The sequence below is a fragment of the Salarias fasciatus genome, chromosome 14, assembly GCF_902148845.1.
Source record: "Salarias fasciatus chromosome 14, fSalaFa1.1, whole genome shotgun sequence".
Lineage (NCBI taxonomy): Eukaryota > Metazoa > Chordata > Actinopteri > Blenniiformes > Blenniidae > Salarias > Salarias fasciatus.
Window position 1 is genome coordinate 34,302,957 of NC_043758.1, and position 15,986 is coordinate 34,318,942.

The 15,986-nt window shown below is 42.8% G+C and overlaps 2 protein-coding genes across 2 annotated transcripts; one reads left to right on the plus strand and one right to left on the minus strand.

The window, feature by feature from the left end:
• Positions 1 to 546: 546 nt before the first annotated feature.
• LOC115400056 (zona pellucida-like domain-containing protein 1) lies at positions 547 to 4,984 on the minus strand. The gene is made up of 11 exons (XM_030107707.1): positions 4,975 to 4,984; positions 2,549 to 2,668; positions 2,232 to 2,458; positions 1,945 to 2,129; positions 1,790 to 1,862; positions 1,612 to 1,709; positions 1,451 to 1,531; positions 1,198 to 1,369; positions 978 to 1,110; positions 794 to 823; positions 547 to 683 (listed from the first exon to the last, which is right to left on the minus strand). The coding sequence occupies exons 1-11, from the start codon at positions 4,982 to 4,984 to the stop codon at positions 547 to 549; spliced, it is 1,266 nt and encodes a 421-aa protein (XP_029963567.1).
• A 5,179-nt stretch (positions 4,985 to 10,163) lies between these two features.
• On the plus strand, positions 10,164 to 15,388 carry hspa8b (heat shock protein family A (Hsp70) member 8b). Its single transcript, XM_030107883.1, has 9 exons — positions 10,164 to 10,319; positions 12,287 to 12,496; positions 12,588 to 12,793; positions 13,056 to 13,208; positions 13,301 to 13,856; positions 13,959 to 14,161; positions 14,245 to 14,443; positions 14,535 to 14,767; positions 14,867 to 15,388. The coding sequence occupies exons 2-9, from the start codon at positions 12,292 to 12,294 to the stop codon at positions 15,053 to 15,055; spliced, it is 1,944 nt and encodes a 647-aa protein (XP_029963743.1). The 5' UTR covers positions 10,164 to 10,319; positions 12,287 to 12,291; the 3' UTR covers positions 15,056 to 15,388.
• Positions 15,389 to 15,986: the final 598 nt, after the last annotated feature.

The following is a 15,986-nucleotide window of genomic DNA, read 5'->3' on the forward strand; positions in this document are numbered from 1 at the left end:
TTAATATAAACATTTTAGGAAATGCAATACTGCAAATAAAGCTGATTTAAACCTACAGGAGAACAACCCATAAAATGTAGTTCAGTTCAGGATTATCTACACATGTATGAAACTGAATGATCGTCTCCCAGTTCCTCGGCTTTTTACATCATTTTTTGTTTCTACCTGTGAAAAGATCTGGAAGCACACTTTCAAAGTTTAATAATGCGTTTCACAAAAGTATAAATCAGGAGTTCTTTTTCAATTCTCAGTAAAACCCTGAATAACCTCTTGTTTTTTTATAATACACTGATATAATACATATTTTTGAGCCCCTGTCTCCGCTTGAGTGAACTAAATGATCAGTGTTGACTATAACGCTGCATGCATTGCTGACCACCAGGCTACGATGCTGTGTGTGTGTGTGTGTGTGTGTGTGTGTGTGTGTGTGTGTGTGTGCGTTCAGACACTGAGGCCACAAACGATCACGTGTCTCTACTGCTCCCCGTGAGTGATGTATTGTGTATCGGACAGGGTGCTCAGTCGCGGAGACGGCTGAAAGGGACGTTATGAGGAGGCTTTCTTTTCCCGCCTCATGTACAACACCAGATAAATGGTCAGGCCGGTGATGAAGATGGCAATTATGGTGAGACAAACGATCACCGCCACCACAGGCCCGCTGTAGCTGTCCTCGTGCGATGATTCTGTCAGAGCGGCAGAAGAGCAAAGCAGTAAGATACCAGACAACAATGTGACTCATGGCAATGTTTGAAAAAATGACGCTTTTCAAAGGCTTTCCAGTGTGGGTCCCTACCATGGCTGGCTGAGGAAGCTTCAGTCTCCACTGAAAGAATGAGACACAGTTAGACAATCAATCTTATCTTGTGTTCAGGTGAGCCGTGCTACATGCTGAAGAGTTCAGACAACTGCGACGCTCCATGCCGAACACGTAGAAACAGTTAGAGTACCGCACTCGTTGCGATATTCAGTATATTTACCTATATTCTGTCTGCCCACACCTATAGGTCCAGAGGAGATGGTCGCCTCCGATGGTACTTCTTCATCTTCATCTTCCTCTTCTTCACTGGGGGCCTCTCTTCTAACCCTCTGTGAAGCTGGGCTTTGACAATCCTAAAAAGAGCATTAAGACGTTGTAACTTCAGGGTTTCTAAACTGAGACTCTGAAAGGAGCAGGACTGCGGCGTGGCGTTCACTCACTGGCTTCAGGGAGCTGCATTTGTCCACCTCACAGAGTCTGGTGGTGCAGTGCAGGTAGAAAATGGAAACGGTCTGGTTTTTGTGCTCCACAAATCTGAAGGCCTCGAAGGAGAAGTGTGCCTCCTGCGCCTCCCCGTTCTTCTCAATTTTCGTCTGCGCGTCACTCGGACACCTTGAGGTAAAGATACAGGAATGGAGACGGGTTGCTTCCAGGCGACTGAAAGGAGTCAGGTGTGTTTTCAATGCTCCTCACCCCACGAAAAGGTCGTAGTGGTTCTTTTCCGTCGGATATGGAGTAGTTGTTGCGTAGCATCTGTCCAGCAGCAGGTGGAACCTTTCCAGAGCAGACAGACAGGACGTTAACCGTCAGTTCGTGAGATGATTGTAGTTTATTACTAGTGAAACTTGACACACCTGTCTGTGAGTTTTGTGGCTTTCACTGCAACATAAATCTTGGTCTTCAGGTCGAGTCCATAGAGCGGGATGATTAGAGGTGTGCTGTGATCACTTGTCTATTCCAATAAAAACCAAATGAAGTTAATGCCAAATGAAGGTAAAGACAGATCATTTTGTAAGACATAACATTTCTTACTGCGTAGAGAAGCATTCTCAGAGTGGTGATGAAGCTGCCATTGTTGTCTTTTATCGCCAGCTTTACACCCGATCTGCATTGAAGGACAAAGGAAAGTCAAACACGCAGAACCGGAACAAAGCGGGGTGTTTTCTGGGTCCGTGTAGCCGACTCACACAGCCAGCTCGGTGTTGTTGAGCAGATACTGCATGGGGTAGTTGCAGGAGTACTTGTACATGACTTGCTCGCGGTAGGTGATCTGGCCGGCTGAGGGGTCCACGGAGTTGATGGTGCCGGAGATGTTGACAAAGGGGACGTCTGAAAAGGCTGCGAAAGCTCCCGTCCCAACCGTGCTGGTTGTCTGTTTGCAGAAAGAACATTTCCGAGTGTGATTTCGATCATTTTGGAGTCACGCCCATCAACTTGTGGCAATGATGAACTTTTGAAAACACAAACAAAATACCCTGAGCTTGTGGTGGCAGGCAGAGAAGGTGCTTCCATTGAGTGGGAATCTGAATCTGAGAACCGGAGGCGTGGCAGTCCAGTCGGGCGTCCCGTAACATTCCGCACTGCCAACCTGGTTATTGAGGACCATCAGAGACTCGTTGTATTGAGCGTTGTACACCGGGCAGAGGTAGATGCTGACTTCCATGTCCATTGTGTCGCAGTTCACCATCATGTCTGAGTTTTCTGGTGAGAGCAAAATGAGAGAACGGACATCAAAGCAGAGCAGGTCTGAAAATGACAAAACCCAAGGAGCATGTGACGAATCCCACCAACCTGGGGGTCTGTTTGTTGGACTGCCAACACAATCCGGGGGTACCTGAGCAGAAATCTCCAGAATCAGGGCCAAAAAACATCCCACAATAACAACCAGCCTCATTGTAGCAAGAATTGGACCTGTGAGAATACAAAGAAACAAAGGAAGCTAAGAATTCCTCCAAAAGGAAAACTAAGACAGGGACACTATGAGGTCAAAGCAGCTTAAGATCCTGGAGTTATCTGAGGTGAGAAGCCACTAGAAGGAAGTCTTCAGCCTTAGCTCCATTAAGATTTATGATTGATTAAAATGAAGAAAAATATACAGCAATAATTCATCGCCATGTCTTCGATGTCTTAAAAAAAAAACTCATAAAAATTGTCATTTATTTCCTCATGAAGCATCCAACATTAATAAACAGTCCAGTCATACCACAGGTCAGTTATTGGCTTTGTGCTGAAAAAAAAGCTTCCTTTTTTAAATGTGAAAAGTCCTGATGTCCCGTTTTTGAATTGACTCAACTGCAAACCGAAGACAGTCATCCTGGGACTCACCTGGAAGTCTTCCTTTAGTGTCTTGCTCTTGGCCCTCAGATCCCTTCTTTATATCTCTGTCCCCACAGGGGCGTGTGAGGGAACACAATAGAGTAACCTGAACTGGGCCTTGACTCTGCTTTTTTTAATTTTTTTTAACATTAACCATATATCTTTAGTACAAATACAAAATGAAAAAATGCATTTTAAGCTTTTTCTTTTGGGGGGGGGGAGCACAGTTATTTTATGCTATGTGAGATTTCATAAGAAAATTATGGACTTGATTTTTTTTCTTTTGTCAAGATTCTTGGCATTTAGCAGTATCTGGTACTAGCAGATGTTTGTAGAGTTTTGTTAGTAAAGTTATGATATTTAAAAAAAAACACTTAAGAGCAGTCTTGGGTAGAAGCAGGGAGAATGTGCAGTCTACACACAAGGGTTTGTTTCTCATGGGTCTATGAAAGGTCAAGACGAGTGATCTGATCACAAGTGAGATGGTTTGATGTGATAAGAACCTCGCTCTTGTTCTTCACAGTGCATATTCAGCAGAGGATCATTTTTTTGGATACAGCTCCAGGCTGTAAACTGTTAACACACGATTTTCAGTGCTGTTTTGTACGGCCTGTGAATGAAAACCACACCTACCTGAGAGAAATCCAAAGTCTTTTGTGAAGCATCACAACACCAAAGAGGCTCCTGAGTCCCTGAAGAACCACACTATAATACAGCATGAGGATACAGCCTGAAAAAGCCGCCCGATGGATTACTTTAGACATATCCGATGTCAAATGCCAGTTTTAATCTCCCCTTTGTTGTCAAAATAGGTATTTGTCTGCTAGCAACGCCACCAGTGATACTTCAGGCACATTATTTAAAAACCTGGGCCCAGAATCAGTAACTGTGGCCACCCTCGGGAAGCACTGTCACCAACATGGCTGACTCCTCTGACATATTTAGGTCAAGACCTGTGCTCAAAAACACAAGTTTTCTTACCTGCAAGGACTGAAGCAGAGTCAGAATCTTTGATATTCTTAAACAAGTATCCAGGCTCTGATGACTCACTAACTTCAACAACTATGGAAGTTTTCCTGCATCACGTTGCAATCTGAACTCAGCACATCCTGCTCTTTATGTTTTCCTTTGTGAAAGCAGTCGATCTCTTTAGAGTAACTGCTGTGAACGTGTCAACGACTCAAAGGAAGAGCAGAGGACTTCGTGAGCAGCACGATGTGGCTGCTGGCCACACAGGACAGCCATTTAGTTCAGGAAAAAACATGCCGAAGAAACATTCAACTCTCATCTTGGATGATTCAAACTCTTCTTAACCCCTTCATTCCCAGACTGGCTTGTCTTAACCTCCATGAGGACCGTTCAGAGCGACAGTGAAAAGATTGATGTTGGTAAGAATGATCCAAGCTGACGGAGCAGGAGAATCAGAGCAAGTGGCTCATGTAAAGCATGTCCAGTGTAAACATGGATGTGTGTGTTACATAATGTTTACAACCTGAGCAGGACATGTGTCCATCTGTTTTTAGTTCCCCAAACACCTTCCTAGATACAACACGACTTTGCCAACAGTATTATCAACCTGCAGCTTTTTGAAGGTGATCGCTCGTGTCTGTCAATGTGACTCGTGGGATAACAGACTTCACACTCTCAGTGGCGACAGAGGAATGTATAGATGTTTACGTTGAGCTGAAAATAGAAGTCACGTAAATGTCAGGGGACGTCCACATGCCGCGTCTCTGTAGGCGTCTTACATAAACGCCTTTTCAGTGCATATTTACTTCAACAGCCTTCACAGAAACTGCAGCAATGCTTCTTTTAAGGCAGGGGTGTCAAACTGCATTCCTGGAAGGCCGCAGTGCTGCATGTTCTCCTCGTCTCCCTGCCTCAACACACCTGAATCTCACCAAGGTTCATCGCCACGGCAGCAGGAAGCCTGATAACCAGCCGCTCGTTACACTCAGCTGTGTTGAAAGAGGGAGAACATGGAGAACATCAGAGCAGCGGTTCTCCAGTGACGTGGCACAGCGCTATGAGCATTCACATAGTTCGTTTTTGACGCCGCTTACATATTTTCAGCTCTTGATTTCAGCATTATGCAATACATGCGTGCTATAACTCAATTCATAACTTGATAACTGGAGAGAGTTATTTGAGCGCTTATATCACATATCACTCAATGTTCACTCCTTTCATTATTATCTGTCCTTTTATCTTTTATATTCACCTCATTCAGCTCAGGCTGCTGATGATCCCAGCTGACAAAAGGCAGCAGGCATCCTGGACGAGTCTTATATCCATCAACCCCAGTTATTTTAATGTTGACTAAAAACATTATAAAATCAACAAAAATCTAAATCTTAGTTTTCATTCCCAGGTATTTACGTTCAGATCTCATACACAGCTCAGAAGACAACATCTCACTCAGCTTCAAAAGAAGTAAAAAAAAAAAAAACACTGATCAGTGAGAAGAACAGCAACCCAGACTGGAATCTGCTCAGAAGTACAGAGACAAACGTTAGAGCTGCTGGGACAACGTTTTATGGACCGAAGAGACAAAGATTGCCTTTATCAGCATCATGAAAAGCCTACAGTGTGGAGAAATAAATGATCTGCTCACGATTCCACACAGGAGACCGTCTGTGAAACACAGTGGAGGAAATGTCGCGTCTGCTGGAAGGGGTTCAATAATCGTTAAAGATGTCAAACGTAAAATGACTTCAGAAGTCTGCAGAAACATTTTGTCTGTTGCTCTGTTGTCCCAGACTGATTTGATGTCAAACCCAAAAGTTTTCCGTCTGCATCATAGAAGTTGGAGTTGGTCTCACCATGCCAACAGGGACACCTGCACAGGGAGAACATGCAACCTTCACACAGAAGAAATCTGAAGATGGGAATCAAACCCAGTATATTCTCACTGTGAGCCCTAATGTGTGAGTTAAATCTATAATATCTATAATCACAGATATGCCTTACATTTTAAATGAAGTAACTTATGTATGATGTATGTGTTTTTTTTTTCCATGTGTTACTGTTGCTTTGGATGGGCGTCATAAATGATCTGATTTAACCTTACAGGAGATAAAACATATTTTGTAATTAGACCTCATCCATTCTCTGCCACACCGGCAGATGTATGCAACAGAGCTAGTATCACAGACCGTAGCATAGGAACCATTTCTAAGGTCATACGAGGATACAGTTTCAGCATGTTCCTGAATACTGTAAAGGGTAAAACAACCCCAGTGTTTGTTATAAAAACATGATGATCTGTGACCCACTTACACTTTTTGTCTTTTTTAGGATTACTCCCTGATCTCCGTATCAATTCCCGCATTAATGTTTGGGTGTTGCTCCTCAGGTTGTGTATTAGACGTGGATAGCCAGGTAGCAGCGTACGTCAGTGTCTGTAACGTTTAGAAATGGACTCACTGCTTTATTCTCACACATTTGGGTGTGGTTAAACATTTCCTTTCACCCAGTGTTTCAAAGTGTTGAGCAAGTTATGTAGCAGTTTGACTCATAATCTGCAAATAAACTGTGACTACCAGTTAAGATAGTTGATTATATACTTCATTGTGAAAACAAGTGTTGAATACAAATATTCAGTCAAGCACAACAAAATGTACTTGACTGAAAAGCATAGTTGGGCAATTACTGAATTGATACCTAGTAAAATAAGCATGTGTGCATCTGAAGTGAAGAAAGTACTTTTTTTTTTTATTTGCAAGATCATCACTGATAATAAAATCTAACCACATCATCACTTAAACATCTGTCATCTGACAATTAAAAACACAAAAGTACTGCAAAGAATGATTTTGAACTATTCAAACTTTGTTTATAAAGAATTTATAATACGTCCCTACAAAAAATTGCTTGACATGACATACGGAATGAAAATACAACAAAATGTGGTCATTTTTACTTTTAACCCTATAAAGCCCAGATCATTAAATAATTGACAGAAAAATCTAATTCCTTGAACTTGGAGCCTTTATTGATCCCTCTGAACAAACAAACCAAAAAATGTTCAAATATCATTTTTGGTCAGAGGCCAAAAGTATTTTCATATTAGTTTCAATTTGTATCATATTTGATACATCAGGTCACAACGCTCAAAGATTTTTTCTCTTAACAAACAAAAACATAACAAAACACAAAAAAATCCAACAAATTTTGTCATTCCAAACATAAAGTGCTCCCATAATGAGAATCCACCAATGTAACTGGCTGGGCCTGGAAAACATAACAGTTCAGTTATTTTGACTCATTTTTAGGTTCACAGCCTTTTTATTTTGCAGTAGGCTTGAAAACAGTTTCTATCCCTGTTCAGTCAAAGCACTGCACTTCTGACAGGAACATGGGTGAAGTGGCCGATGCATGCTGGGAAATTATCCTGCTTTAGTGCTGTGTCCTTCGCTTTAGTTGTGTCCTCTTCTGGGACTTCTGGGCTTTCATCATCATCATCATCATCATCATCACTACTATCTGGGTTTTTTTCCACAATCTTGGCAGTAGGAGTCCATTCCTCTTCCTCCTCCCCTCCTCATCTTCCCCAAGCTGCTCCATGTCACTTGAATCACATCCATCATCTTTTTCAGAGCATCTTCAACACTGTATTTTTTTGGCCATCTAAAAACACACATGCTCACAAAAGAAGCTGGTTATTTTATTTGAATTAAGTCAGTGAAAGCAGTAGGCAAAAGGAAGTTTCAAGCATCACGGAAATTAGTCACCAATCCTCATGACAGAGCAAGTTACATATCTATTTTTTTACTCTAAATGTACCAAAGTATGTAACTTAAAAACAGAAGGACCATATGTTGCTTTATGTTATATATAATGCTGAAATACAATAAATTGGCAATTGATTGATGTAGAGTTAAATGATCTTATATACCTGCAGTGCTGTATCAAATTTAATACATAGTTTTTTTAACATGGTTTTGCTAAAACATAGATTATGAAGCATTTTCACATTTAATCTTCCAATTGATGTTTCAGTAAAAAAATATCCTCATGTTTTTCTTACCTTAACCTTTTCAAACTTGGCAAAACCACCGGTGTCCCACTCCTGAGTCATGGAAATATCACTGACAGCCCTCTGATGAGTGAATTACTGCCTCCTGTTGGATTTTGTGTGTACTGCATGTATCTGATCTCACTGCTCCTGTGGAGGGCTGAAATGAAACTCATGTATCGAACATGATACGTTTGGTTTGACATTGTAGGGTTTTGAACTAAATCTTTTCTTGAGAATCTGAAATGTTTAAAAGTAGATCACATTAAAATCACTCAGTAACTTAGTAATAATGTTGAAATTTTCATTTCTGATTGACTGATTGATTGATTGATAGCAAGTTGGTTCCAAGAGACATTTTTCATATAAAAACTATTGAAATAGTATTCTTCAATTGATCTGAATAAACAGTGATCAACAAAGAGCTACTCAGTTTTTGTGCCTTTTCACTGCAAATATTTTTATGTCTCTAAAACATTTTTTTACCATTTTTACCATTTACCAGACACCATTTTCACACTACATCCAATATGAATGTAATGAAAATCTAATGAAGAGAAAATGAAATAAAGCAATAAACTATAGAGATCAACATTGACTGGTATATCAGTTAGTAAGCTTTTGTGGGCTCACATTACTTCACTTTCAATATGAAATCTTCCTCACTGGCAAAGCACTGGTATCTCTTTTTATTGCCAATGGACCCCAACATCTGAACAAAGAAATATTTTAATCTGAAAATCGTCAGGACAGCCAAACATCAACCAAATTTTCCCACAAAGCTTATAAGTTATGCGAAATCCTATTAATCTTTTATGATCCGATATTAACTGCAACCATAGCTGGTTCTGCTGATATGATACAAAAGCCTAATGTGCTGGTAGCCCTAACTTTCTAACCCTAACCTGAAAACAAAAGTTGAGTAGAGCGAGCTGAAAAAATTGTCACTTTGAAGGACCTTCAACTTGCTTGCACACATGAGAGGTTTTATTATATAAAAACAGCACCCACTACTGGCCCAACATGAAAACTACATAATCTTCACTGTTCCTGTCATTTCCCTATTAAACCAGGCTGTTCAAATACATTTTCATTCAGAGGTGATGTGCAGCCCAGTGTCAACTTGACAGAGCCAAACAGTTCCATTATTATCTTTCAATCTATAGTGTATATTTTTGTTGTCCTGGTCCAGAGGATGTGTGAAGAAAATACCTGTTTTCACAAACCAAACACTTACTACATAAAACCAATTTTAATGAAACCGTCTGGTTCAAAATACAGTGAAATGTTTAGGCAGTTTTGCTTATGGCTGTTGCATTATACATGTTTTTATAAACTCACCCTGACAACATGTCTTTGAGGCTAAAGCTAGTTGGATTATCTATAGAGATCTATACCTCAGCACAGGTCTCAATGATGTGTTGTGTCCACACTCTCAAGAAATTTGATTAAAAAAAAACTGATGCTCTGTTTGGTGGACCGACTTGGAGCCTTCTGTGGGCTGATTTCTGCCCACGGCCTTTATGTTTGACACCCCTGGTATAAACAGATACTGTTTTCAAAATGGTGAAGATTAAACACAAAACGTCAAACTAAAATGCAAAAACGACATGTTTTCATTGAAAACTTTTCAAGTGCAAGGCTGTAATGTAACTTGGGCCTTAATGTGGCCAGTTATTGAATCACCTTCCATATGTCCCTTGTGCAATGTAACCTTTGAACCCTTTTATATAAGTGCAAGTCTTTAGTATAAGTTTAAGTCTTTAGTAGAGCATCGCTGTCTGTAATAAACATTACAGAGAGCAGACAGCGCCCTGAAATATATGTAGATATGACACAAGAGTCCACGAGTTGGTACAGGAATGACTCTTCAAAAAAATGACTCCTGCACGAGTTGTCTGGTAATGCCCAAAGGCTTCATTTTGACCCAAGTTTGTCCGTTTTCCGGGTAGCAACAGCTGTGGAGAGGCGCGCGCGGTATTTTTAATTGGCTGGTTGATATCGGAGGGCCCGGATTGGATGCTCGCGCTCCTCCCGCGTTCTGGAGACTTCTGAGCAGAGACGATAACGGGGAGGAGCGGCCGCTCCCTCTCTTCTCGATCCGACACGGAGCGTGTGGCAGCGGGGACCAGGAGGAGCCGGTACACCGAGGGAGGACAGCCAGCCTGCGGTCTTTCTTTCAGCTGCTTTGAGCCTTTTTTTCCACTACAGATAAAGAATTTAACAGAGGTAAGTAGAGCGAGGTAAATGTTAGTTTTCTTAACTTTTTTTTAATCACGTACTACTATTAACGTTTTGTCTTTTAACTCTTGAGGTCGAACTTCTTTCTATTGCTTTCAATGTATCTATTGTATTCCTTGAGGTCGTTTCTTTAGTTAGACTGAAATGTTTCTTGCACGCCGGAAAGCGGCGAACATGCCTCTTCCTGTTGAGGTGAAATGAAAAGATTCAGGAAACGTCTAGAAAGTTCCAGCCCTCCTGAAGTATGAGCGGACACACCCTCCTGCTCAGACCTGCCGCAGACACGCCGCGGCCGGATGTGCTCCACAGCGTGACTGAACCACGAGTAATGGGGAAAAAAAAGTTTAAAACTAATGACATCTTCGAGCTATATTGCAGGGTTTGCATGTTATTCCTGTTCCTGTATGTGCTACATTTAACTCCCAATGTTCAAAATCATAGCGGTGTTTATTGATGGCCCTCTAAACGCTCACAGGTGTGTGAACGTCTCTGCCTTGCTCTGTAGTAAGCCGGTAACCTCTCAAAGATTTAACCCATCTTCAGCTCCAGTGCCAGGAAACATCAAGTTTCATAAAGCAGCATACTAGATAGAAGGGACTGACATGAAATGGATTTTTTGTAACATTTGCTGCTCTAAATACACACGAGGCCTCAAGGAATGCATGGGGAAGAATCAGTATCGAAACCTAATCTGAAATGCCCCTTAGACAGACATCTGCTGAACTTACGCCCATAGAAAAAGAAAACATTGTTAATAATTAACAATGCTGCAGTCAGCAGAAGTGAACTGAAGAATTTATTGACAGCAGTAACCTCGGAAAGCTTATCTTAACAGAGCCGTCCCAGATCAGTTGTATATGTCAGGTTGTATGCAGTGAACGGCGAAATGTAGCTCTTTCCACAATGTTTGTTTTCAGCTAAACTCACAATCTGAATAGTTTTCTGTAATGTTGAGTGTGATTGTCATTGAACATCTTACTTCTCCTGAACCTACTGGTAGTTTCCTGAACAAAACTGGTTCCACTGGTTTCATCAACCCACAAAAATATTTGCCTGTGGCACAATGAAGGCTCGGTGCCCTGACAATTCTGCTTTTTACTAAAGTAATGACTTGTTTGTTGTTGTTTTTTTAAATCCTGCTAATATTAGTAGCAGTCATCCCAGTTTTATTGCAGTGAGCCCACCGGCGAAGCCCACCTGCCAGCATGAGAACCACGGCTTTGTTGAGACATAATGACCTCCCGTGTGGCTTAACATTAGGCTAGCGTTACAGTGTATTGATGATCTGCTGCTCCAGCAACAGTAAACACGGAGGTCGTTCCGAGAAGTCAGGGCTTACAGGGCTATCCTAAACATGCTCTTTGGCCTTTTTCAGTCGACATTTACCCGCCGCAAATTTTCACATGTGATATTGTAGTCCAATGCTGTTAAAGTTAACAGGTTGTTCTCACATATTGCAATTAACAAATGAAAGTGGTAATTTTAACTAAACAAAACATTGTTGTAGTCTTTAGGCCATGCAAGATAGATAGAAAAGTATACTAAGAATTACTCAGATTTAAATTAATATGTCCAAAGTTACTAGAAATAACTTAGATACTTCAGTGTTTAAATTCATGGGAAAAATTGCTAAAAGAAGTGAACCTCATTGTTGAAAGCCTGTGTTTTCCTCTTATTGTTGCCTTGATAGCAGCAGCCTCTCTTAAGCTGTCAGAAATAAAGAGGCTTGAAAACAGGTGCTGTGGACCTTCCCTTCACTTTGACGGTTTGTTTCCACTTCTGTTTGAGCCACTCAGACTCTGATAATAGCCTGATTACGCCTCACTGCAAATGTGCATTGGTAGCCGCCAGCCCACGGCGCTGAGAGAGGGCTTAGGTTGCTCATCTGATACAAATCCAGATTGTCAGCATCGTGGCGATGTGTGCTTGACAGTGAACCGTTTGAACAATTTCAGGAAACATGTCCAAGGCACCGGCCGTCGGGATTGACCTGGGGACTACCTACTCCTGCGTGGCCGTGTTCCAGCATGGTAAAGTGGAGATCATCGCCAATGATCAGGGAAACAGGACCACGCCCAGCTACGTAGCCTTCACAGACACTGAGAGGTTGATTGGCGATGCAGCAAAGAATCAAGTGGCCTTGAACCCCACCAACACAGTGTTTGGTATTCACTTTTTTATTTTTGTTTTTTCAATGTGATGAGAAAATCAATGAAAATTCTGTTCTCTCATTGCGATTCTTTTCTTGCCTTCCAGATGCAAAGCGTCTCATCGGACGCCGTTTTGATGAGCCTGTGGTCCAGGCCGACATGAAGCACTGGCCCTTTAAAGTTATCAATGATAATGCCCGCCCCAAAGTGCAAGTAGATTACAAAGGTGAAACCAAGTCCTTTTACCCAGAGGAAATCTCTTCCATGGTGCTGCTGAAGATGAAAGAGGTTTCTGAGGGATACCTCGGCAAGGTACTCATGCATCTTAAGCCCCCCCCCCCCCAAGTCATTTGTTATTTTCTTTGTAAAACTGGGTATCCACATGAGCTGCCACCCTTTTTAATGGATTCATTGAGTGAAGCATAGAGCAGTAAATTTGGTGTGGGATGATTTGCGTCCGTTTTACCGTATTCCTGTGGATTTGTGTTCAGTAATTTAACTTGAGCTGACTGCATAATCACACTTTAAAATTGATTTTATTGTCTCATTAAACTGTCATGCTTCTCTTCTGCAGACCGTAACGAACGCGGTGGTGACTGTGCCAGCCTACTTCAACGACTCTCAGCGTCAGGCCACCAAAGATGCAGGGACCATTTCTGGGCTTAATGTCCTGCGAATCATCAACGAGCCCACGGCCGCCGCCATCGCCTACGGCCTGGACAAAAAGGTACAGTAACTCCCGAGGCTTCAGCTTTCCTCAAGATGAGTTGTTTTAGGGGGTTTTGTTTGTCTGATATGTTTGGAAATGACTTGTGTTAGGTGGGAGGTGAGAGAAACGTTCTCATCTTTGACCTGGGCGGCGGCACATTCGACGTCTCCATCCTGACTATTGAAGACGGCATCTTTGAGGTCAAGTCCACAGCGGGCGACACACACTTGGGTGGTGAAGATTTTGATAATCGCATGGTCAACCACTTCATCGCCGAGTTCAAGCGCAAGCACAAGAAAGACATCAGCGACAACAAGAGGGCGGTGCGTCGTCTGCGCACGGCATGCGAGAGAGCCAAGCGCACCCTGTCATCCAGCACCCAGGCCAGCATCGAAATCGACTCCCTGTACGAGGGCATCGACTTCTACACCTCCATCACCAGGGCCCGATTCGAGGAGCTGAACGCCGACTTGTTCAGAGGAACGCTGGAGCCCGTGGAAAAGTCACTCCGCGACGCCAAGATGGACAAGGCTCAGATCCACGACCTGGTCCTGGTTGGCGGGTCCACTCGTATTCCGAAGATCCAGAAGCTGCTGCAGGACTTCTTCAATGGGAAGGAGCTGAATAAGAGCATTAACCCCGATGAGGCGGTGGCCTACGGCGCAGGTCTGTAAATACGACAAGGAGTTACTCAAACTTCAGAGCAGTAAGTGAATGTTTACAACAAGTCCACATTTAAACTTGAGCCCTGTGCTTTTCTTCCTGCAGCTGTGCAGGCAGCCATCCTGTCAGGGGACAAATCGGAGACCGTGCAGGACCTGCTGCTGCTGGACGTGACCCCGCTGTCTCTGGGCATTGAGACCGCGGGTGGGGTCATGACGGCTCTCATCAAGAGGAACACCACGATCCCCACAAAGCAGACCCAGACTTTCACCACCTACTCAGACAACCAGCCCGGCGTGCTCATTCAGGTGAGACCAGCGTCCGTTTTCAACAACACGGCTTCAAACGTATCGGCAGAGTCTACAGAGCTGTTGTGACAACGTGTTGACAGGTCTTTGAGGGCGAGAGGGCCATGACCAAAGATAACAACCTCCTGGGGAAATTTGAGCTGTCTGGAATCCCTCCGGCCCCGCGAGGCGTTCCTCAGATTGAAGTGACCTTTGACATTGATGCCAATGGCATCATGAACGTGTCTGCAACTGACAAGAGCACCGGCAAGGAGAGCAAGATCACCATTACCAACGACAAAGGTAACCGAACGACGTCCAGAACCGTCACTTTGTCAAACCTGATGTGCAGCGTTCTGACCTTGCGGCTCTCCAAAATGAAACTCCTCTTCAGGTCGTCTGAGCAAAGAAGACATCGAGCGCATGGTGCAGGAGGCAGAGAGGTACAAGGCCGAGGACGACGTGCAGAGAGACAGGGTCGCCGCCAAGAACGCCCTGGAGGCTTACGCCTTCAACATAAAGGGCACAGTGGAGGACGAAAAGCTGAAGGACAAGATCAGCGACGAGGACAAGCAGAAGATTCTGGACAAGTGCACCGAAGTCATCAGCTGGCTGGACAAAAACCAGGTGAGGGAAACGAGCCGGATCTGACTTTTTCATGGCAGGAGTGTGTGCAGTGTTGGGTGTTTGTATAAGTGTTTCTGGTTTTTTTTTTCCGCCCCGCAGTCCGCAGAGAAGGAAGAGTTTGACCATCAGCAGAAAGAGCTGGAGAAGGTTTGTAACCCCATCATGACGAAGCTCTACCAGGGTGCCGGAGGCATGCCGGGCGGGATGCCGGGCGGCTTCCCCGGGGCAGGAGACACCAGTGGAGGAGGCGGAGCTTCCTCCGGACCCACCATCGAGGAGGTCGACTAAACTGGACGTCTAACAGAAGTTGCTCTTCTCAGGCTGATGTGACAGTTCTTGCTTTGGTGTTATCACAGCAGTATTTCCTTAAAAGCATTTAGCAACAACTTTCTGGGATCATTTTCCTTTTCCTACTCTTTGTAAGCTTGGTTTAAGGAAGCTCTTTGCACGGTCACTTTCTTGACAAGCAGCTTTTCCTGTCTCCTTTCCTCAGTTAAACTAATCAATATTTGGATCATCACAACGGGTTTCTTCTGGTGGCTGAAACGGTTGCTGTTGCACGAATGTATGCAGAATTTCTGAAATAAGATTTAATAAAGTATTTTTTGGGCTTTTGATCCATTTGAAGGTTTCCTGTAAAGCTGTTTAACACAGAAGGTGTAAACACACTGCCACATTCCACTTTCCTTTGAGCAAATGCAATTCCAAACAGAGACTGGTTTGTCTCATCCAGAAGATGCACTTCTTGGTCTCACTTTGAACAATGAGAGCTAGTGTATACTGAAACAAATTTTTGTTGTTTGATAGTAATAATACAAATTTAGAAGCTTAAAGTAGAATAAAATAAAGTATGATCATCTTGTGACTTCTCCTGCAGCTTGAAATTAGATTTTGCAAACTTGCTTTTCACAATACTGATTTACAAAACATGTCAAATGAAGCCATTTTAAATGCATTCACACTTTGACCAGTTTGTGCCTGAGCAGGGCTTCTGCGGTGGTCAGCGCAGAATAACATCCTGATCTGTAACAAAGAATATTTTAATGAAGGTTTTGTGTTTGCATATGCTGGTGTGAAAAGATTGGCAGGGTTGCGTTCCTGAAAGCACAATATTAAGTTTAATAATGTGTTTGGGAGGAAATTAAAACATTGGAGAATTACACCAACAGAAACATCTGAATTTGGCCTTTTGGCTTACAGGGAGAATATTACCGAGTTT

Coding starts and splice junctions, on each gene's coding strand:
- LOC115400056 (XM_030107707.1), bottom strand. Junction 2,459..2,548: donor TCCAACAAACAGACCCCCAG/GTTGGTGGGATT, acceptor TGCTCTCACCAG/AAAACTCAGACATGATGGTG. Junction 1,111..1,197: donor AATGCAGCTCCCTGAAGCCA/GTGAGTGAACGC, acceptor TGCTCTTTTTAG/GATTGTCAAAGCCCAGCTTC.
- hspa8b (XM_030107883.1), top strand. CDS start 12,292: ATGTCCAAGGCACCGGCCGTCGGGATTGACCTGGGGACTACCTACTCC. Junction 12,497..12,587: donor CCCCACCAACACAGTGTTTG/GTATTCACTTTT, acceptor CTTGCCTTCCAG/ATGCAAAGCGTCTCATCGGA. Junction 13,209..13,300: donor CCTACGGCCTGGACAAAAAG/GTACAGTAACTC, acceptor GACTTGTGTTAG/GTGGGAGGTGAGAGAAACGT.